Source organism: Bos mutus, chromosome 8, assembly GCF_027580195.1.
Source record: "Bos mutus isolate GX-2022 chromosome 8, NWIPB_WYAK_1.1, whole genome shotgun sequence".
Lineage (NCBI taxonomy): Eukaryota > Metazoa > Chordata > Mammalia > Artiodactyla > Bovidae > Bos > Bos mutus.
Window position 1 is genome coordinate 47,541,960 of NC_091624.1, and position 22,690 is coordinate 47,564,649.

The following is a 22,690-nucleotide window of genomic DNA, read 5'->3' on the forward strand; positions in this document are numbered from 1 at the left end:
GGGGCCTAGAGAAATCTAGGATTGAAGTAATTGGGCACCTTGTCTGAAGTTTCTTTTGTTATTTCATGATGCCTTTTGGGAAAACACAGTGGGATGAGGGGAGACCCAATTCAGACAAGGGCCTTATTTCTTCAGACCTATGTAATTCTACAGTCAACACCTGTCTGCTCTTTGGCTTTTTGTCCTCCATCCCTTGACTGTTCTTTCATTGAACAATATTCAACAATGGTTTGTTATGGTTATCATTTAGTCACTGAGAGTCCATTATGTGCCAGTCACTGTGGTGACAAAATATGAGACCAATGAATATATACATGGAGAGCAAAATACTTTTTTTTTTTGAAATGCAGCCTTTATTACAGAGTAAATTCTCATATACACGTATACTCTAGTCTTCCATTGATCAAAGCAAAATACTTCTAAAAACTATCCTAGGCCACCAGCTAGTAATATCAGAACTGTTAATAGCCAGAAGGTGTAGGACTGGAAATCACAGAGGCATGTTTAAGTCTTGGCTGTACCACTGTTGGTTATGTAACTTCGGAAAGTCTGTTAGCCTTTCTGAGCTTCTTTGAGTCTCAGTTTCCTCATCTGTAAAATAAGGATTAAAATCCATGCCCCTGGAAAATCAACTGAGAAAGGAGACACAAAAGCACCATCAGCTGTGTTTCTGTGAAGGCAATGATGCACATTTACATGAAGGTTTTTGCATATCTGTTAAGTCTCTGTTGTTGGTTGTCCCTGGATTATTACCTTGCTGTATCAATCTTTCTGCCTGAAGCAGGAAAGATTTTCCTCCAATGATTGAAGCAAAACGCTGAGGCCACCAGCATAGCTAAAAGCTGGGTAGAGACTTTAATCCTGCCTGTACCTTCCTTCTCCTGGAGCCCTCTAGGTCAGTGTTGTCCAAAAGAACCCGTTCTACACCACATGGTGGATATTGAGCACTTGAAATATGGCTAGTGTGATAGAGGATTTTCACTCATTTAAGTAGCCACAAGTCCTGAGTCTAATGGCACCCTACTGCCTGGGCCGTGCCAAGGACACATTCCTCCCCCAATCCCTCCTTTTTTGTTTTATCTCTCAGAAATCCATCAACAGTAAGCACTCATCTTCTCGAACTGGTTAATTCTAAGATTCTCAAACTTCACTGTGCATGAGAATTCACCTGGAGATCTTGATAAAACAGTTTCTTGGGCTACTCCCCACAGAGATTCTGATTCTGTAGGTCTGGGGCAGAGCTGGAGATTTTTGCTTCTAACACATTCGCAGGTGTTGCTGATGCTGCTGGTCCAAGGACCACAGTTTGAGAACCAGGGGTTAATTAAACATCTTGTTTGGAGACAGCTATGCCTTAGGGACTCTGTGGATCCTGGAGGCTCACAAAGACAACCCCCTAGGGTAATGACTCTCAACCCTGGCAGCCCTTTGGAATCACCTGGGGAGCTTTTAAAAATTCCTGATGACCAGTCCCCATTCCAGACCAGTTAAATTAGAATCTCTGTGGATATGACCCAGACATGAGTGTTTTTTAAAGCTCCCCAGATGATTGCAGTCAGGACTGAAAACCAGTGCACTCATGGGACTTAAGCAAATTTCGTTGCCTATTAAGTGGTAACAGAGTCCACTCTATTTATGTCACAGGGCTATCATGAGAATCTGATGAGACTATGAATGCAAAAAGCTTTTATAAACTGTAGGACCCAAGAGTAAAGATTTAGGCATTGATAATCTTTTTTTTTTTTTGAGTGTAAATTGTTTTATTAGAAGGTGCTAGAAATTAAGGGGATGAGGACTAAGACTTGTAAGAGAAGCAAGCAATAAAATGTGCAGCATAACATAAAACACCGTGTGGGTGGCTGACACTTGGTCCCAAAGGAATACTCTAGGAGACAGTCCTAGAACCTGCATTGAACTGTAGTTACCCCACCCAAGGGATACACGGCTTGGTTATTTATCCACCAACCCACTGACTGAGGTTCTCCAGGGAGGATGCTAATTTCTAGCACTTTCTGCTGTCAGTCACACTAAGAGTGGGCTCTGGTGGTCAAAGAAAGCCCTCCTGAAAAGAGAAGGCATTGACAATCTTGCAAGAGCCAATTAGCAAATGATGCTGTCAGCCCTATTGGACTGAGATAACGCTGCTCTCTGTGGTTTGCATTCTAGTACTGTCCCACTGACCAGGCTGCTGCAGGCACGGATGCTGAGCATGTACAACAGTTCTACAACCTTCTAACAGCCTCCATTGATGTATCCAGAAGCTGGGCAGAAAAGATTCCCGGATTTACTGATCTCCCCAAAGAAGATCAGACATTACTTATAGAATCAGCCTTTTTGGAGCTGTTTGTTCTCAGACTTTCCATCAGGTAATTACTATTCTTTTATCTTCCTTTAGTCCACTCCTTCCTTTGAAGAAGTTTGAAATCTGCTGGATTTTTAACTAAGTCAGTGGTGAAAAGTTTGCTCAAGAAGTACATATGTAATATGACCAGGCATTAAAAAAACTGAGCAGTGGATCGAACACTGGGCTGGTAGCCAGTTCTCCTGGGTTCTAGTCTCAGTTTTAACAGACTTGTTGTAAGAGCCTAAGCAGATCACTTGCTTCACCAGAAATCTAGTTTCCTTCTCATAAAATGAGAAGGTTGGATTTGGCAATTGATGGGCTTCCCTGGTAGCTCAGCTGGTGAAGAATCTGCCTGCACTGCAGGAGACCTGGGTTTGATCCCTGGATTAGGAAGGTTTCATCGAGGAGGGATAGCAACCCACTCCAGTATTCTTGCCTTGAGAATCTCCATGGACAGAAGAGCTTGGCTGGCTAGTCTATGGGGTCGCAAAGAGTTGGACACGACTGAGCAACTAAGCACGACACACAGCAAAGCCCCTTGCAGCGCCATCATTCTGTGATTCCAGGAAGATTCTCATGGTACATAAGGTATTTCCTGGGAGCAAGTGTTTTCAGCTTTGCCTTTACCTCCCAGGTTTCTATTTAGTGTTACTTTCTGATACACCAGAGGGGGCCCTAAAGAGTTTCCACAGCTTTGCAGCCTCCAGTATTTATTCCAAGAGGGAGAAGGAAATGGCACCCCACTCCAGTGTTCTTGCCTGGAGAATCCCAGGGATGGGGGAGCCTGGTGGGCTGCCGTCTATGGGGTCACACAGAGTTGGACACGACTGAAGTGACTTAGCAGCACCAGCAGCAGCTTCTGGATCAATAAATTTGGTTCACCTTACCGCACTCAGTGACATCAAAAACAAACAGAAACTAATTTTTCAAAAAGCTAGAACCTGGAATCTCAGCTTCGGCCATAAAGTTCACATGTAGCATTTTAAATTCTATCTTCCTTGCTTCCTTTCAGTATAGGAGATGGTACCAACATTTTACCAATATTATAGGAAAAACCATCACTTTTCCCCTCTTTCTTTTCCCTGCTACCCACTCCCCAGTTTCACATCATGTTACCAGAAACTCTCATTTAAGATGCAAATTCCCATGCCTCATTCCCAGCTGTTTTGGTTCGGATCTACATTGAAGCAAGTCTAGAAATCTGCTTTTTTAATGTATTTATTAATTTTTTTAAATGAAAGATGAATATTTTTAATGATGAAATGTACAATTCACAAAGAAGATAGACATCGTAAACCATTAGACACCTAACAACAAAGAAACAAAGATACATAAAGGAAAAATCAGAAGAAATATGAGGGAAAAGAAAAAATATATATAATCACGTGTGACATATTAACTTAGAAATCTGCATTTTTAAGTCATATTCTAGCAATTCTGATGCCACTGGTCTGAGGTCCAGGTTTTAAACCCTGAGATTGAATCATTCTGTTCTGTGCATGCATGCCTCTGGGGAGGGATCTGTGGGAGAGACCAAAGTGGAGTTACAACCAGACTGCCAGTAATTAGCATAATTACAGCCAATCCTGCATGTGCAGGAGCCAAGCTGAATCAGCAATATGACTACTATCTATTAGGCAGGCAGCAAAGGATTAAGTCCATGATCAGCTCCATGAGGGCAGACACCATGTAGGCCTATTCATCAGGTTTTCTCCAGTGTCCAGCCAAGGAATGGCACTCGTTTTGTGCTCAAGAAATATTTGCTGAGTGAATGAATGAATGAAATTATTTCTCTAAAAAACACAGTTAAAAAGACATTAACATGTTACTGCAATGGGCCAAGAGAGAGAAATATGTAGCAAGAGATTTGAAAATTAAAGGATTAAGTTAAGGTCCACCTAAAATTCAGAATTAGTTACACCTAACACTGGTTGGGCTCCTCTTGTATTCAGGCACTGTGCATAGACTTTCAAATTCTTTATTTTATTTAATTCCCACAACATTCTTTGGAGGTAGCAATTAGAATTCTTGTTTTATAGATAAGGATAAGGAAATGCAGAAAGATTAAAGGAGTGCCCAAGGCTCCACAGAGAAGTGGTGCTAACTAGAAGTTCCAGGGTGCCATTCCTGAGAAAAGAACGGGATCACTGCGGACATAACATAAACTATCAGGATGGATTGAGAAATAGCCGTCTACAGCCCCACTGTTAAAAGCGGAGAATGTAGTACAAAACAAGGACTCTTTTTACTTTAGATCATTGTTCAGTTTATGATTGATTTCTGGCGCTTGAGAGGACTTGGCGTTTTTAGAGTCTGCACAATGGAATTGTAGGGTCTAACCTCGGGCCTTATCAGTTTTCGACATTTAAGAAAATGAAAGAGAAGTCCCGGCGAAGGAGCACTGAAGGGAACAGTCTCATGTTCATGGCACAGAGAGATAGGGCACTGGGCTTCGCTTCCAGCATCCATCCCAGGGCAAGCCAGAAACTGCTTCTAACCCTAAGAGAGCAAACACCCTACTCTGAGCATCTCCAGGGCTGAGGCTTACCAGGGAAGTCAGCAGACCACTAGCAGTGGTTGTGTATCCCAGGGTTGTTCATTGAGGGTGTCTGGGCAGGTTTCACAGCACCACACTGGGTTTGTGAAGGCTGCCCAAAGCTGTGCGGGTACCAGTGCATTATGATGTTATCCCACTGGACAGATTGAACAGACCTATTTTTGTGTCTCTATCCTCACCCCCCGACGACTTTCTCTCGTAGGTCAAACACTGCTGAAGATAAGTTTGTGTTCTGCAATGGACTTGTCCTGCATCGACTTCAGTGCCTTCGTGGATTTGGGGAGTGGCTCGACTCCATTAAAGACTTTTCCTTAAGTTTGCAGAGCCTGAACCTTGATATCCAAGCCTTAGCCTGCCTGTCAGCACTGAGCATGGTCACAGGTAAGCGCCACCCTGACATGACGTGAAGGGACTGTGTCTCCCCCTCTCTCTCTTCCTGGCTTATGTTTGATTCTGGCTTTGGCTATCACACAAACACAGGAAATTAGGGAAATGATTGCCCCACTTTGCTGAAATCCACTGAGTTTGTTGTTGTTTAGACGCTCAGTCGTGTCTGACTCTTTGCAACCCCATGGACTGTAGCCCACCAGGCTCCTCTGTTCATAGGCTTTCCCCGGCTAGAATACTGGAGTGGATTGCCATCTCCCTCTGTAGGGCATCTTCCCAACCAAGGGATCAAACCCACGCGTCCTGTATTGGCAGGGGGATTCTTTACACTGAACCACCAGAGAGGTCCCCCATTGCTGCTGCTGCTGCTAAGTCACTCAGTCGTGGCCGACTCTGTGCGACCCCATAGACGGCAGCCCACCGGGCTCCACCGTCCCTGGGATTCTCCAGGCAAGAACACTGGAGTGGGTTGCTATTTCCTTCTCCAATGCATGAAAGTGAAAAGTGAAAGTGAAGTCACTTAGTCGTCTCTGACTCTCAGCGACCCCATGGACTGTAGCCCACCAGGCTCCTCCATCCATGGGATTTTCCAGGCAAGAGTACTGGAGTGGGGTGCCATTGCCTTCTCCGCCCCATTAGGTTTATCATAGTTTAAAACAGGAGACACACAGCTGCAACTTATTGTCATGAACTTCCAGGAAAGAAGATTCCCAGTGGGTTTGGTTATTGTCAGTAAACCCAGTTATATGAAAATCTAAATTTCCACAGGGTCACTGTGGGCAGTTGGACTCACTGCTTCAGGGTTATTTTTACAGCAGCTTTTGAAGGAAGATTACCGTAACCAGCCTGGTTCTCTGGGGCAGAGGGGTGGGTCTTCGCTTCTCTCCAGTCCTTGGCTAGTAACCCAAAGTAAAACCAAAGAACTACATACACATAAAACACACATTTATTTATTTACAGCTTTATTTAGCAGCTTTAATTGGCAGAGGACTGAGGAAAAAGGGTATTCATATACAGCAAAAATGGTTCAACTCAACTACTTTAAGGGTTTAAACCAGAAGCCTAGAACACATTCAGCTTCTCTGCTATGCCTTTCTCCCCCTAGATGTCTCTTCCTGTCTATCTTTTGGGAGGTAAATGATTCCAAGGCAGAATGACAAAGAAAAACAAAGGCATAGTGGATAAGAAAGGGAACACCATCTCCCTGTAGCTGCTTAAGGTCCCAGCTCCCCTCTGCTCCTTCATACTTTCAGAGTTTCCTGTTCGATCTCATCCTTCTTGCTCAAACTGGGGCCTGGTGAGGTAGTAACAGTAGATGGAGGCTCCAGAAGAGGCTAGCCAGAGCGGGTTTCACCTCCCATCCTTTTCATCAGACTCAAGTACAGGCTAGGTCATTGGACTGAGGATTAAGTTTCAGATTCTTGACATGCTCTTGGCTGTGGAAAACATGTTTTTTTAGGCTGGTGATGCATTTCACAGAGGGCCAAATGCATCCTGGGGCACACACGTGCCCTTCTCTCTGATGCATCAGAAATATGCTTACACACACCTCCTTGGGACGTCTCCTATTAGCTAAAGGGAGATGTGTCTGAGTACATTAACAGACTAAGCTGGTTCATCATCTGATGGTTTACATGAAGGCCAAGAAGAGTAAAGGTGTGTGCAATGGGAGGAACAGGACACCAGTTCCCTCAGGATTCCAAGTGGAAACTGACTCCTCCTGGTCTTTGGTCCTGAATGAGAAGTCTCCCTGCCAGAGGCTTCCAAGGAAACCATTGACAAAACAAAAAGTAACAGTTTCCAAGAGTACGGATTTGATTAAGGGGTCTTTCAAATGGCACACATAAGGGAGCACCTGAAGAAAATAAACACATTGAAGGCACAAACGTTTCACTCCAGCAGGACTGGAATGAACCTGGGTCAAAGGCTAGCTTTCCACTGAAGCTCTCCAGTTCAGTTTTAAAATCATTCAACTCTTCCTAGGACAGTTAAACCTTCAAAGCTAGAAAGTATGAAATTTAGTTAATTTAGAAAAACAGACACAAAACCCAGAGCCAGCTAACCTTTGCTTTCAGTGAGTAAAGCCAACACATTGCACATCTCTATGGAAATGGGTTTTGAGTATAGTTCATCGACAAGTATTCCCTCATCTAGGCACTCTGCTGCAATTCAGTGGATTTTCAGAGATGGTAACACATATCCCTGGAAGAGATAGAGCACGCAAAAGAATCCATGTGATACAAAGTGCTGAGTGCCAAGGTGGGGATGTGAGAGTGGGTACAAGGTGCTGAGAGACCCATGGTGGGAGATGGTCATCTCAAAAGAGGTAGTGTAAAAGAATCTAAAAAAGAGTGAATACATGTATACGTATAACAGAGTCAACTTGCTGTACACTTAAAACTAACACAACATTGTAAATCAACTATACTCCATTACAAAAAAAATTTTTTTAAGATGTAAATATATCCAAACCAGGAAAAAAAAAAAGAGGCAGCATGAGCTGGTCTTTGATAAAAACATAGGATATCTCCAAGCTAAAATGGAAGGAGTGAGAATTCTAGGCATAAATATAAATTTGCTAAAGCCATTGAAAATGTGGCTGTCATACATTTCAAGTCTAAAAACCAGAGTGATGAGAAGTGAGACAGGTGTGATAGGTTAAGGTGAGGCACGGCATGGAGAACCTTTCACACTTGGATGAGAAGGTTGGGGTTTATCTTGAGAGCAGTGGGCATCCATAGAGAGGAGCATCATGGCCAGGCTTGCATTTTAGAAAAGTCTATCCTGACAGCTCCAAAATCACTGCAGATGGTGATTGCAGCCATGAAATTAAAAGACGCTTACTCTTGGGGAAGGAAAGTTATCACCAACCTAGATAGCATATTGAAAAGCAGAGACATTACTTTGCCAACAAAGGTTCATCTAGTCAAGGCTGTGGTTTTTCCAGTGGTCATGTATGGATGTGAGAGTTGGACTGTGAAGAAAGCTGAGTGCCGAAGAATTGATGCTTTTGAACTGTGGTGTTGGAGAAGACTCTTGAGAGTCCCTTGGACTGTAAGGAGATCTAGCCAGTCCATTCTAAAGGAGATCAGTCCTGGGTATTCTTTGGAAGGACTGATGCTAAAGCTGAAACTCCAGTACTTTGGCCACCTCATGCAAAGAGTTGACTCATTGGAAAAGACTCTGATGATGGGAGGGATTGGGAGCAGGAGAAAGGGATGACAGAGGATGAGATGGCTGGATGGCATCACCGACTCGATGGACATGAGATTGAGTGAACTCCGGGAGTTGGTGATGGACAGGGGGGCCTGGCATGCTGCGATTCATGGGGTCGCAAAGAGTCGGACATGACTGAGCGACTGAACTGAACTGACCCTGACAGCTGGTTTTGAGCACAGATTTTAGCAGGAAAGAGACTAAGAGGGAAAAAGCCAGTCCAGGTATGAAAGTTTGGTTTAAGAGGTGGTCCTGAGGCTGACATCTTTTTTTGTTTTACCCTTTAAGTAGAAATTAATAGACAACAGTGAGGTCACAGCATGTGAGTGCCAGGCAATCCCAACCTCGAGAGATTGGCAGTTCAGTGTGGAGAATATGAACTAGGAATTAGGAGAAGGTGGTGCTAGTCCCATCTCTGCCTGCAGTTTGCTGTGTGTACAGCAGTTACAGATGCTTTGCTGCTGCAGCTGTTTAGTCAGTAAGATATGTCCAACTCTTTGTGATCCCACGGACTGTAACCCACCAGGCTTCTCTTTGCATGGAATTTCCCAGGCAAGAATACTGGAGTGGGTTGCAATTCCCTTCTCCAGGGGATCTTCCCAACCTAGGGATCGAACTCACATCTCCTGCATTGCAGGCAGATCCTTTGCTACTGAGCCAACTATAGCTGCTCAGCCTCTGCCCATTTATGTGGAGACTTGCTCAGGGAGGCAGCAGGTTGGCATGGCAGAAATTGCAAGGATTTTGGAGACCACCACCCCAGGTTTGAATCTGAGATCACATATTTAATAAGTGCATGCTACTGAGAAATGCATTTCTCTGAACTCAGTTTCCCCATCTGTAAAATGGGGATAGTAATATCTATTCCCTCTGGTGGCAGCAAGGATGACAGGTAACTAGGTTTGTGATGTAGCCAAACTGGTTTCAGAACAGGTGCTCTCCCCATTTATCTTCCATCCTGGAGGGATAGTGACAGGGACTCCCTCAAAACAGGCACATGCCTGCCCTTTCCGCAAACCCTAGCAGTCCAAAATCAAACTCGGCAGCATGAGGAAACAGGTGGTAGCCTTAGAAGGCAGTGTGTTTGGTGAATATATCCTAGGACGCTGGAGAGAGGCTGGAAGAAAGACAGAGATATTAAAGAAATTCGGCTCCACTTACCAGGCACTGACAAAGGGCCCAGTCCTTGATGGGGTGCTTCCAGGCCCTGCTGTCAGTCCCAAGGCCTGTGCAGAGCTGGTTGCTACAGGTGCTATAGTTATAATACACAAGAAAAACAAGGCCTCTTCTCCATTTCTGGATCTCTCAGAACTCTCTCTGTGATTTGCTGGTTAGGAGAGGGGTTGAAATGTGTGAAAACTTCAGGAAATGGCAGAAAAGGCAGTGCCTGAGCAACAGCAGTGCACTTTGTCATGGATATTAATTTTCATTTGAACGTGGGCTTCCCTGAAATCTTGACCTCTGAGAAAGCTCCATTGATCATAAAAGGTGATTGTGGAATATCAGTTGGGCTACTGGCAGGAGAAAATTTGTCCCCAGATTGTCTGCTCCAAACCACACAGAACTCATCAAAAGGAAATGGGGTTTTAGACATTTAATCAGTCTTGCTTCCAGGAAAGTTATTAAGAATCTGTACCACAATGGTAGTTTGTATAAACATGACATTTTTTCCTAATTCTTTTTTTTTTTCTTCCTCCACTTCTGTCTCTGTGCCCTGATAAAAAACTAGGTGGCGAGGTGGGGCAGGAAATGGTTTTTTTCAGATCACTCTCCTTTCGCACAGTAAAAGGAAGTTCCCCACAGTTGTGGTTGTCACATGTTTTTACGTGTTTTTACGTCCTCACTTTATCTACCCTAACCACTCCTATATTTCTGACATAGGAGTAATGGAAACACTTTGCTTCTGATAGAATACCAATGAGGTGATATCTAGTTGCAGTTAAGTATGTGTAATAAATAAGAAGCCCCCTCCCAAATAAAAAGTTAGTATGGAATTACCATTTTATAAGTATTGTTCACTAAATAAATATTGAGGCCCTACTGTATGTGGGGCACGGTGACAGTCTCTAGGGATGCAAAGATGAGCCATGTGTGAATTCTGCTGTCAGAATTCACAGCAGAAAAGTGTATGGTCTACTAGGAAGTCATATGTGTTGATGTAGTGAACTCAGTGTATGGTAGTGAGTGCTCAGGTCCTTAAAAGGGATAGATTCAGGGCAGGGGAAGTTCAGATTACTGCTAGCACTTTGGGGGTAAAGGAAAATGGAGGTACTGGTCATGCATGGCTTCCCAAGCAGATGGCATCGAGAAATGAGACCGTTTAGAGGAAGGACATTCCGCTGTGCAGTGGAGGAAACTGCACAGCAGGAGCATGGCAGCAGAACTCTTCACAGTCTGGGGAAAAGCAAGGAGCTGGAGTTGCATTATGTATTTTTTTTATTTTTTCCTTTTCTTAAAGATTTTATTGGCGCATAGTTGATTTACAGTGTTGTGTTAGTTTCAGGTATACAGCAAAGTGAATCAGTTATACATATATCTACTGTTTTTCAGATTCTCTTCCCATATAGGCCATTATGCTATACAGTAGGTCTTTTAAATCCTATATGTAATCTCAGTAGAAAGAACAGAAAAACTAAAAGAGTACAAGCTACTGCCCTTGATGATGCTATATCTTAGAATGAGCATGAAAAAGAAGACATGAATCCACTGTGGGCCAAGGACTCCCTGCTTCTGATGGTGAGAGCTGACAGCATGTCCTGTACTCTGGGGAAATTTAAAGAATTTTCAGGGAAAAATATTGATTCTATGTAATATTTATCTTATGGCTTATGATTATGATCTAACCACAGAGTAAAATGCATTTCCCATAGAGTGAAAGGGGTTTCCCTGGTAGCTCAGCTGGTAAAGAATCTACCTGCAATGCAAGAGACCTGGATTCAATTCCTGGATCAGGAAAATCCCCTGGAGAAGGAATAGGCTACCCACTCCAGGATTTGTGGGTTTCCCTGGTGGCTCAGATAGTAAAGAATCCACCTGCAATGCAAGAGACCTGGGTTCGATCCCTGGGTTGGGAAGATCCCTTAGAGGAGGGCATGGCAACCCACTCCAGTATTCTTGCCTGGAGAATCCCCATGGACAGAGGAGCCTGGCGGGCTACAATCATGGGGTCGCAAAGAGTTAGACACAACTGAGTGACTAAGCACAGCACATAGAGTTAAAAAGGAAGAACATTGGAAAGGCAGATTTAGACCAGCTAGTAGAGAGAATCTTGAGTGCCCAAATGCCATTTTGCAAGACACTACATTAAATCAGTGTTCCCCATGGCTTTCATTCCCTACTCACGTCTTCCATCAGGTAGAAACTATTCTTTTCTTTCTGTAGTCTTTCTCTTTTGTCTTATGGGAATGTGAACTCTGAGATTGAGGAGGGGGCAGAAAGCAGTGAAACAGTGACATGGCAGAACCCAGTAGGTGGCTGATCCTGCCACACCCTCCAGCACCTGTCTTCTCAGAGCTCCCCTGTTCACTCAGAATGGTTACCTGGTTACTGTTTTTCTGTCGCATATAGCCATCAGCTACATTGCAAGGAAAACTAAATGTAAAATTTGGCAGGGCCATATTAAAAAAAATGGTAGTGGAGAAGGGATGTCATGGCAGTTGGAGATTGGAGGACTGGGTTCAAGTCTTCACCATGCTTACTTCCTAACTGTGCAATTTAGGGCAAGTTCCTTACCCTCTCTGAATCTCAGTTTTCTCCTTTTTCACAGGGATAATGATGTCTACATGTAGGTTTTTTTGTAAAGATTGAATGACTTAATGTGTACTTTACAGAAAAAAAAATTAGACAAATCTTTATTATTATTACCCTAAATGGCACAAGTTTTACTTCCAAGAAGAACTGGCAGTTTTAAGAATCCATAAGTCACTTCAATCATGTTTGACTCTTTGCAGTGTTGTGGCCTGTAGCCAGCCGGGTTCCTCTGTCTGTGGGTTTTTCCAGGCAAGAATACCGGGGTGGGTTGCCATTTCCTACTCCAGGGGATCTTCCCGACCCAGGAATCGAACCCGCATCTCTCATGTCTCCTGCATTGGCAGGTGGATTCTTTACCACTGGCACCACCTTTGAAGTCCCCCAAAATGTTGATGCTTCCCTACAGTTGTTTGTGCACATCACATTAAGCAATTTCTTTGGGTCTTTCTTTTCCAGCTAGAGTCAGGATTTCTTAAGGGAAGGGAGAGGTTTATTCATCTTTATAATTACTTTTGCATTGAAAAGTGTCTGGCATAAGGTAAATATTGCTTGAATGAATGGGTTAATTGTGAATTGCAGAAAGTGTCCCAAATTAGGAAAATCTGTGTTATTTATTTTTAGTCCACTACTTTATTATTAGAAGATAGTCAGAATTCTTGAGAACTACCTTATTTTAATTCAGAGTGGCTCTATATTTATTGAACATCTGCTATGTGCCAGGCATAAAATCCCTTATCCTTAAAGAATCTGTGGTCTCACTGGGGAGACAGACACCTGCTCTAATAAATCAAAGACAGCCTGAAATGCACTATTACAGCCTGAGCACAGGTTGCTGACTGACTTGTGGTTTCCTGATCAGTGTGGGCTCAGCGTCTATGGGACTGCCCATCAGGAAAGGATGTTATGACATGAGAAGTAGCAGTGAGATGACTTCCCAGAGAAAGAAGTAGAACTCTGAGCAGGAAGTCCTGTTTGTTAGTGGGTGTCTGAGTTACACACACATCTCTCCCCAAGTGCTCTCTTATCCTTCCCCTTTGGCTCGACCTATATTATTGTTGTTACTGAGTTGGCCTGTGCCAGGGCCTGTTCAAAGTCAAAAGAAGTTACTTTTCCTTATTGAGGCTGCTAATGGTACCATCACTCCTTTCCTTACCCCCTGATCCTTGCCATGAGGAAGAGGATTTGGCATTTCTTGTGTGGGCCTAAGAGGCAGAACTGTAAACTGTAGGAAGGCAAAATTTAGCTCAACATAAGGAAAGCTTTCTAAAAGACAGAACTATTTGAAATTGGAATAAGCAGCGATGCTGAGTTCCTGCCTAGAGGAGTGAGATTTACAGAGATTGAATGAATGCTAGTTGTATGCTGTATCAAACATCTTATGGGGACCGGGATTGACTGTAATAACAGCTTCTCCAACTTTCACGTGCATGCACATTATTGGACATCTTGTTAAACTGCAAATAAGAACCATACAATAGTGAGAAAGTGAGCAACAGTCCATGGGGTTTACATTTAATGGAAGAGGCAGGCACTGGTCACAAAAAATATCTGATTTCAACCTGTTATATCCTTCAAAGGGAAAAAAAAATAGAGAAAATGCCATGGGAGAACAAGATCTAGATTTGGAGTAAAAAGGGAAGCTTCCTTGAAGAAATATTTGGTCTGTAATCTACAGGATGAATACATGTTAACCTGGTGAAGAGGGAAGAACAGGAGCACAAAGCTAAATAGCTTCATTTTTTCACTCAGTCTCTCCCCATCTCTCTCTGTTTCGTACCTTCTCCTTCCCTCCCTCCCACCCCTTCTCCCCACTGCCTGTCTCCCTGCCTCCCTGCCTTCCTCTCTCTCCTAGCAGAGATGTCTACTGCATGGCTAGCTAGAATGCACAGGAATCCAGCAGTGTCTTTAGATACTAACACGAGGCAGGTTAGGAGTGCAATCTGTTGTTGCTCGCTTTGTTCACTGTTCTAATCCCAGTGGCTATAATACTGCTTGGCACAGAAAGTGAAAGTTGCTCAGTGGTGTCCAACTCTTTATGACCCCATGGACTGTAGCCCACCAGCCTCCTCTGTCTGTGGGATTCTCCAGGCAAGAATACTGGAGTGGGTTACCATGCCCTTCTCAAAGGGATTTTCCTGACTCAGGGGTCAAACCCAGGTCTGCCGCATTGTAGGCAGATTCTTTACCATCTGAGCCACCAGGGAAGTTGTTGCTCTGCTTTGTACACTGTTCTAACCCCAGTGGCTATAAAGCTGCTTGGCACAGAACAGATACTCAAATATTTGTTGAAAGAAGCAATTAGTCAATTAGCTAATTAGATACACAGAAAGTAGGAGGGAGTTACAGGGAGGCTGAGTTCATCTCAGGAAGAGAAGGGACATTCTAACAATGTTCAAGGCAACCAGATATAATAGAAATATCTCTGGACTTGGCATGAAAGAAATGAGCCACTTGTTAATTTTAACTGTGGCAAATCACCTAACTCTCTGTGCCTTAACCTTCTTATTCATTGAATAAAGATTATCTTTGCCCTGCCTAGTTCATAGAGTTATGGTGAATAAAATAATAAAACAATAAAATAATCTAAATTTTTAGAATGTAATGTAAAGTACTATTAAATATATTTTTATTATCAGGGTGTAAAAGTAAACTCCCAGTCTGGCTGGTGTCAGGCACTTTCTTTGTGGTATCTTGTAGTGGAGACTCTTGTCTTAGGAGAGAGTTTGAACTAAATGACTCAAATGCTTTCCAATTCATATATTCTATGGTTATGACACATAAATCCATATGTGTGGGCATGCATGCTCATTCCGACTCTGCAACCCTAAGGACTGGAACCTGCCAGGCTCCTCTGTCCATGGAATTCTCCAGGCAAGAATACTGGAGTGAGTTGCCATTTCCTCCTCCAGGGGATCTTACCGACCTAGGGATCGAACCCACATCTCTGGCATCTCCTGCTTTGGCAGGCAGATTCTTTACAGAATCTGTATTTTAAAGTTATGAGTACATGAAGCTGATTTAAAATACATATTGGATAAAAATGATGTAGATCAAAATGCAAGAAATACTGAGAAGCTTGCTTTACTTAATTGGACAAAGATCTTAAACTGAAATCTGTATATAGGAAGGGGGAAAATCCAAATGTCTAATTTCCCCTACAATTTATGAACTCTCTGTATATCAGCTCTGCAGCCATGTTTACCAAGCTGCAATAAGAAAGGGAGTTTCCCTTAAACTAAAATGTCAGCGATTGGGGTTTTCAGGAATTTCAGATTATTGGGAAGGTCTCAGACACTTAGTGACTCCCTAGAGATCTGAAAATCTTACTGACTGCTGGCAGCAGTTTGCCTGGAGACTGAATTTTATTTCAACCCTTTTGAAAGAGTAAAGAAGCCACAAATCCAGTAGCTGTTCAACACAACAAAGAAGGTGCCTTTGGCTTCTAACGGGAGTGTCTCTGAATTCCTCAAGGAATTCCAGGCCTAGGGTTGATCCAGCTGGCAGGAGGTATCGATCTCCACTTGAATTCACTGAATAAATAATGGTTGCCATAGTTATCGAGCAGTCACAACTGGTTGGAGAGCAGGGAAAACTCTGAGGCACCTTCTGCGAGTTTGGCCACGAGAAAGTCTGGTTACAGGGTTCCATAATCAACCCCCTCCTGAAATCCAGCCCACACATTGCTCAGTTTCTTTCTTCTGGTAATGAATATAGGATCCTGAATATAGTGCAAGACATGAGGCATGGAAGGGAAGGGAAAGCTTAAATCAATGGATTGGTATTTTATTCTGGGAAAAGCATCTCTCCCTGCATTATGAACCTAATTTGATATATCTCAGGATTTAATAGAATTTACTATCAGCAGGATGACTGTTTGATCATGTTACAGCAACGAAAAGGTTTCACAAAGGACCAAATCCCAGTTTGTTCTCTTTTAACATTGTTTGTTATACCAATACCATTAACCTGGATATTTTAAAAGAAAAGAGTGATCTGACAGTCTCATGAATATTTTCACTTTTCTGTTTCCATTCACTCTTCTCTGTGTGTGTTCAGTCGCTCAGTCGTGTCTGACTCTTTGCAACCCCATGGACTGTAGCCCACCAGGCTTCTCAGACCATAGATTTTTCCAGGCAAAAATACTGGAGTGGGTTGCCATTTCCTACTCCATTCACCCTTCTCTAGATATCAGAATAATTTTTGCATAGGTGGTAGCACAGCTTAGATACCATTTTGTATTCCATTCTTTATTTAATGTAATAGTATATATTTCCCCATGTTGCTTCACAGGCTTTATGTCCTTTTTGATGTCTACAGAATCTTCCATTATGAGGACATACTGTTTTTTACTCAACACTTTCCCTATTTTTCTTCACTTTACCCCTTTCTGTTTTTTTTTTTAATTGGAGTATAATTGCTTTACAGTGTTGTATTAGTTTCTGCCATACAATAAAGTGAATCAGGCATATGTATACATATATCCCTTCCCTCTTGGGCCTCCCTTCTTCACCCACATTCCACCCCTCTAATTCATCACAGAACACCGAACTGAACTCTCCACGCTATACAGTAGCTTCCCACTAGCTATCCATTTTATATTTGGTAATGTATTTATGTCAAACCTAATCTCCCAGTACATCCCACCCTCCCCTTCCCCATCCCCCACATCCACACGCCAGTTCTCTACATCTGCATTTCTACTCCTGCCCTGCAGATAAGTTCATCTATGCAAATTTTCTAGATTCTAGGTGATGCCACCCCAAGTGTCTTCTTGCATACAGTCTTATTCTTTTGTTCAACATTTTCTTCAGATAAATTCCCAAGAGTGGGATTACTTGGTCAGAGACTATGGACATTTTATAGCTTTTGAAATTTGCTGCCAAGTTTGCAGCCAGATTTTTTGCTCTTGAGGTTGACAATAGGCAGCACTAGTGGTAAAGAACCTGCCTGCAGTGCAAGAGACCTAGATTTGATCCCTGGGTTAGGAAGATTCAGGAAGATCCTCTGGAAAAGGGGATGGCTACCCACTTCAGTGTTCTTGCCTGGAGAATTCCATGGACAGAGAGGCCTGGTGGGCTACAGTCCATGGGGTCGCAAAGAGCCAGACATGACTGAACGACTAAGCACAGCACAGCACAGCATACTGAGAGAAAGAGGGCTTCCCAGGTGGCGCTAGTGCTAAAGAACCCACCTGCCAATGCAAGAGACATAAGAGATGTGAGTTTGATCCCTGGGTCAGGAAGATCCTCTGGAGTAGGAAATAGCAACACACTCTGGTATTCTTGCCTGGAGAATTCCATGAACAAAGGAGCCTGGCGAGCTACAGTCCATGGGGTCTCAAAGAGTCAGACATGACTGAAGTGACTTAGCATGCACATACTGAGAGATGAAAACTTTGACTGAGATAACAGGGGCCAACGTCTTCTTTCAGGAAAGAGGCTCTGAAATCTACACGCTGAGGGAGAGCAAACTGATTGGCACTGGATGTCAGGCTCCTTTTTGTTCACAGGAGATACAACATTGCTCTGGAACCAGAGGACAGAGGCTGCCTCAGAAGACTGGGTTCAAATCCCAGTTCTTAGCAGTTGTGTGACTTTGGGAAAACCGTTTAACCATCTATACAAAATAAGAGATCATACTATTTAACATAGGGATAATTTTATATATTATTTTATAAAATATAAGATTACTGGTGTTCATGTCTTGCCACATTATGAAATGCTTGCATTACCTCCTCAGGTCCCCCTCTTCTTCTCTTTGACTTTTCCATCTTCACAGACGAGAAACATGTGCCAGGTGTAAGTCAGTAGGAGTATGCGAATGGGGAGGGAGGGGATAAAGAAAAGAAAATCTAGATTCTTCTCAATGCTGGTTAGCATGAAAACACAAGAATGCACTTTGTATCGGGGCAGCTTTTGCATTCACAAATGGAAAATTACAGCCCCCACTACCAAGTGAGTCTGTCAGGATGGCAAGATTTTTTCATTTACCTGGATGTGTGTCTGTGTCACTCTGAAAAGAGTTGCTTCCTCATGGGGCTTTTGTAAGGCCTCTGTCAGATGATGTGTGCAAAATAGTAACCACCCTGTTATTCATTCACTGTGGCTCTGTGCTGGGAACTGTGTGCTTCATCTGTGTTATTCTCCCAAGCTGGTCCTCCTAGAAAGTCTGAATTGGGTATGATTATTATCTTCATTTTGTAAGGAAATCATGGCTTAGACGTTAAGGGACTCTAGGGGACACTGAGTAAGTGTCAGGACTGAGATTCAGTCCCTAGTGCTGTTTGATACTGTGTGCGTGCCTGCTAAGTCACTTCAGTGGTATCCGACTCTTTGCGACCCTGTGGACTATGACCCGCCAGGTTCTTCTGTCCATGGGGATTCTCTAGGCAAGAATACTGGAGAGGGTTGCCATGCCCTCCTCCAGGGCATTTTCCCGACCCAGGAATCGGACCCGTGTCTCTTATGTCTCCTGCGTTGGCAGGCGGGTTCTCTACCACTCGCACCACCTGGGAAGCTGCATTTGATACTTAAGGCCATGAACTACCTCTAAGAGGGAGGGCACTATGACTGTAAAATGCCATCCCAACTGGCAGAACAGGACACAGTCCTCTGTTAGGGATTCAGGGTTTTTTAAGATGTAACTGCCTCCTAAATTTTCCTATCCTTTTCTATCCCTTTGCAGAACGACATGGGTTAAAAGAACCAAAGAGAGTGGAGGAGCTATGCAACAAGATCACAAGCAGCTTAAAAGAGCACCAGAGTAAGGGCCAGGCTTTGGAGCCCACTGAGCCCAAGGTCCTGCGTGCCCTGGTAGAACTGAAGAAGATCTGCACCCTGGGCCTCCAGCGCATCTTCTACCTGAAGCTGGAAGACTTGGTGTCCCCACCTTCCATCATCGACAAGCTCTTCCTGGACACCCTGCCTTTCTGAGCAGGAGCAGCCTGAGCAGGGAGCTGCCTCATCTGCTAGCAGCTGCTTGCTAAGTAGCAGAGGGAGGGGGTCTGGACACCTACCATTTTCTGTCCTTCCTTAAGAGAGAAAACAAGCTCCTGTTGAAATGAAAGACTTTTTTTTTTTTTTTCTGGCACTTTTCCTTTCATCTGAAAGCCAGAAAACTTGCAAAGTATTGTGTTGGGGTTGTGTTTTATATTTAGGTTTTGGGGTTGGGATGGGAGGTGGGTATAGTTCATGAGGGTTTTCTAAGAAATTGCTAACAAAGCACTTTTGGACAATGCTATCCCAGCAGGAAAAAACAAAGGATAATATAACTGTTTTGAAACTCTTTTTGGGGAATACAATTATAGTTGGTTTGTATTTAAAAACAAGAACAGCCAAGGGTTGTTCTCCAGGGTAGGATGTGTCTTGAGACTGATCCCTTTAGAATACACTTCTTGTATCAAGGGTATGTATGTGGTGCAAACAAAGCAGAACTTTCCTCTTCGTAGTTTCTTTCTTCCTTTATTTTAACAAATGGTGAAAGATGGAGGATTACCTATACATCAGACATAGCAAAATGATAATGGCTGTTCGCTTCCATATACAAGTGCAATTTTTAAAGTGCTGTCTTACTAAGTCTTGTTTATTAACTCTCCTTTATTTTGTATGGAAATAAAAAGGAGGCAGTCAGGTTAGCAAATGACACATGCTAATTTCCCTAGCAGAGGCTCTGTCCACCTGCCCTGTAGAACCCTTCTGAGGTTTGGTCCATCCAAGATTTTAGGCCATTCTTGATGGATCCAGACCCCTGCCCTAACTGTCCAACTGTCCTAAAGAGGGCTCAGATTATAAGACGGATTGCCACACAGCTTCTTTTTTGTCATGTTTTGTAAATCCTGCCAGAGTTCCCTAAACTTGCTTCAATTATAGAAACTGACTGGCATTCATTCAGAAGCCCCAGGAGCATTCAATAAGTTTCAAGTATACTGAACCCTAGATAAGAACATGCAAATAAGTAGGAATGGATCACACAGGGTAAGCACCAGGGATAATAAGGTTTTTTAAAATATATATAATTTAATTTTTGTTATTGGTTAATGAGACAATTTTGGAGAACAGGCAAGTCTTATTATAAAAAAAAATAGTGTGAATGTAAGTACTAGAAAGAATTAGTGGGCTGCGTTTCAACATTCCGTGTTCGTACTCCCTTTTGTATGTTTATACTGTTAATGCCATATTATTATGAGATAATTTGTTGCATAGTGTCCTTATTTGTATAAACATTTGTATGCACGTTATATTGTAATAGCTTTGCCTGTATTTATTGCAAGACCACCAGCTCCCGGAAGCTGAGTTACAGAGTACTTAAATGGGGTGTTCACGGTGAACTTGGATACACCACTTAGAAATTAAATAAGCAAATATATATATAAATATAGCAGGTTACATATATATTTATAATGTGTCTTTTTATTAACCATTTGTAAAATAAATGTTACTTTCCATGCGGTTATTTTATGGTTCATTTGCAGTGACTTTTAAGGCAGTACTGTTTAGCACTTTGATATTAAAATTTTGCTTATGTTTTGCTAAATTCAAATAATGTTTGAAGATTTTTAGGTCTAAAAGTAACTTTATATTATATATATACTCTGTATCAAGTCAAAATATCTTTGGCCATTTTGCTAAGAAACAAACTTTGAATGTCAAACTGATGTCATAGTAGTTTTTGTTAGCTTTGAATCATTTTTGCTTTAGTCTTTTTAAAGGAAACATAACAAAACTATGCTGTTTATATTGTCATTAAATTATACAATCAAACAAATGCCAAATGATTGCCTAATTGCTGCAAAGGAGAGTCCAGATAGCAAATCGTATATGTTTTTTTCCAAGTGTCATTCTGATATTTGATCTTGTCTTATGTTTGTGTGAGCTTTTGTGAGAGATTATTTTTATATTAATATCAAGATGATAGGATCTGGAATGTTAGGATCTTGGAATGTTAGAAGGGGCCTGACTTGTCAACTAGTTCAACCCTCCCTGAAATTCATAGAGAAGAGAACTGGGGCCCAGCAAAAGGCAGAGTTATGCAAGATCAAACAGCTGGTAACAAAATCAAGACTAGGACCTAATTCTTCTTTCCATGGTCTTCTTACTTAATTTACTTCATCTACAGGAAAACAGGCTTTTAAAAATAACCATTAATACTTACATTTTACCATGAGTAAAGTAGTACTTTTGCAGTAATTTTTTGAGTTTATATGCAGACATAATAGACATTACTAAATATCAGGAAAGCTAACATTTCATACAAGGTAGCTTCAGACCAAATTCAAGTTGAATTTGAATAAATTAGAAATGCTGTGCATACATATAACCCCTTTGTGCACTGTTAGTCTTAGAATGTTAATCCTTGTTTTTTGTCATGTCTGTAAAGGAGAAACAAAACAAAAAACCAGAGCCCTAGAGAAATGCTGTCACTTTTTATTTTTACACCCATTGGATTTAAGGAAAAGACTTTTTAATCGATATTGATTGGTTGGAAGGAATGAAGAAAGTTTTTAGTTATAGGTCCAGACACTAGTGCTGAAAATAAAGATTATAGCCAGTGTTCTTCTGTCTTCCATAGTTACTACAACTATGAGAGCCCCCCAAACCCCCACCAAGTCATCTATCAATTCAGCTCTCTTTTTTTTTTTTGGTCTTAATGTTGACACACAAGTTTATACAGAGTGGATTACCGAACTAGCTCAGAAGAGGACAGCAAAGAATTAAAGCAGGTGATCTTCCCTTGTGGGAGAGCTCTCTCAGTGCTAATATGCCTTCTGTGGGCAGAAATCAGGAATCCACCAGCTGTTAATGGAGAGTGCCTTGCTTCCATTTCAGACAGCAGAGTTTTCCAAAGTTTCTCTGCTCCTCTAACAGCATTGCTCTTTAGTGGGTGTTAACATTGTGTTTGAAAGAAATGCTCTTGTACATTAACAATGTAGATTTAAATGATTAAATTAAATTACATTGTATCAATGGCTACTGGTCTGTTGAATAAGCACGCTTCATTTAACGGTATTTTCTTAATCATTTATATAATGGTATTTGCTGTGAACTCTTAAAGTGAAGAAAGTGAAAGTGTTAGTAACTCAGTCATGTCCGACTCTTTGCAACCCCATGTGAACTCTTAAACATATCTCAAATGGATTTTTTAAAGGCTTACTAGTGCTGAAAAATTAATAGGCATTCTGAATCAGAAATATATTAAACTTCACTGATTGGGAAGAGGGACATTCTAAATTCAATAACTATCTATTGATTACTTCCTGCAAGCAAAGCACAATTGGGCGCTTTGAGGAGATACAAACATGCAGTGTATGAAGCTTTTGCTTTCAACTGTATATAGTGGAGTTAACAATTTGTTGCCTAAAAGTATCATTTAGGTATGTAAAGGATTTCTTTCTGTTTCAAATTAATGGGATATCAGTTATTTGTGAACCAGAATTTATA

The 22,690-nt window shown here is 42.1% G+C and overlaps 1 protein-coding gene across 3 annotated transcripts in view; it reads left to right on the plus strand.

The window, feature by feature from the left end:
* NR4A3 (nuclear receptor subfamily 4 group A member 3) overlaps window positions 1-22,222 on the plus strand; it is a 42,363-nt gene extending 20,141 nt beyond the window's left edge. For all 3 annotated transcript variants that reach the window (XM_070375555.1, XM_070375557.1, XM_070375556.1), the window contains 3 exons: window positions 2,167-2,366; window positions 5,104-5,282; window positions 18,939-22,222. In XM_070375555.1, the coding sequence (XP_070231656.1) occupies window positions 2,167-2,366; window positions 5,104-5,282; window positions 18,939-19,186 (627 nt within the window). In that variant the 3' untranslated portion in view covers window positions 19,187-22,222. The remainder of the gene's footprint in view (window positions 1-2,166; window positions 2,367-5,103; window positions 5,283-18,938) is intronic.
* Window positions 22,223-22,690: the final 468 nt, after the last annotated feature.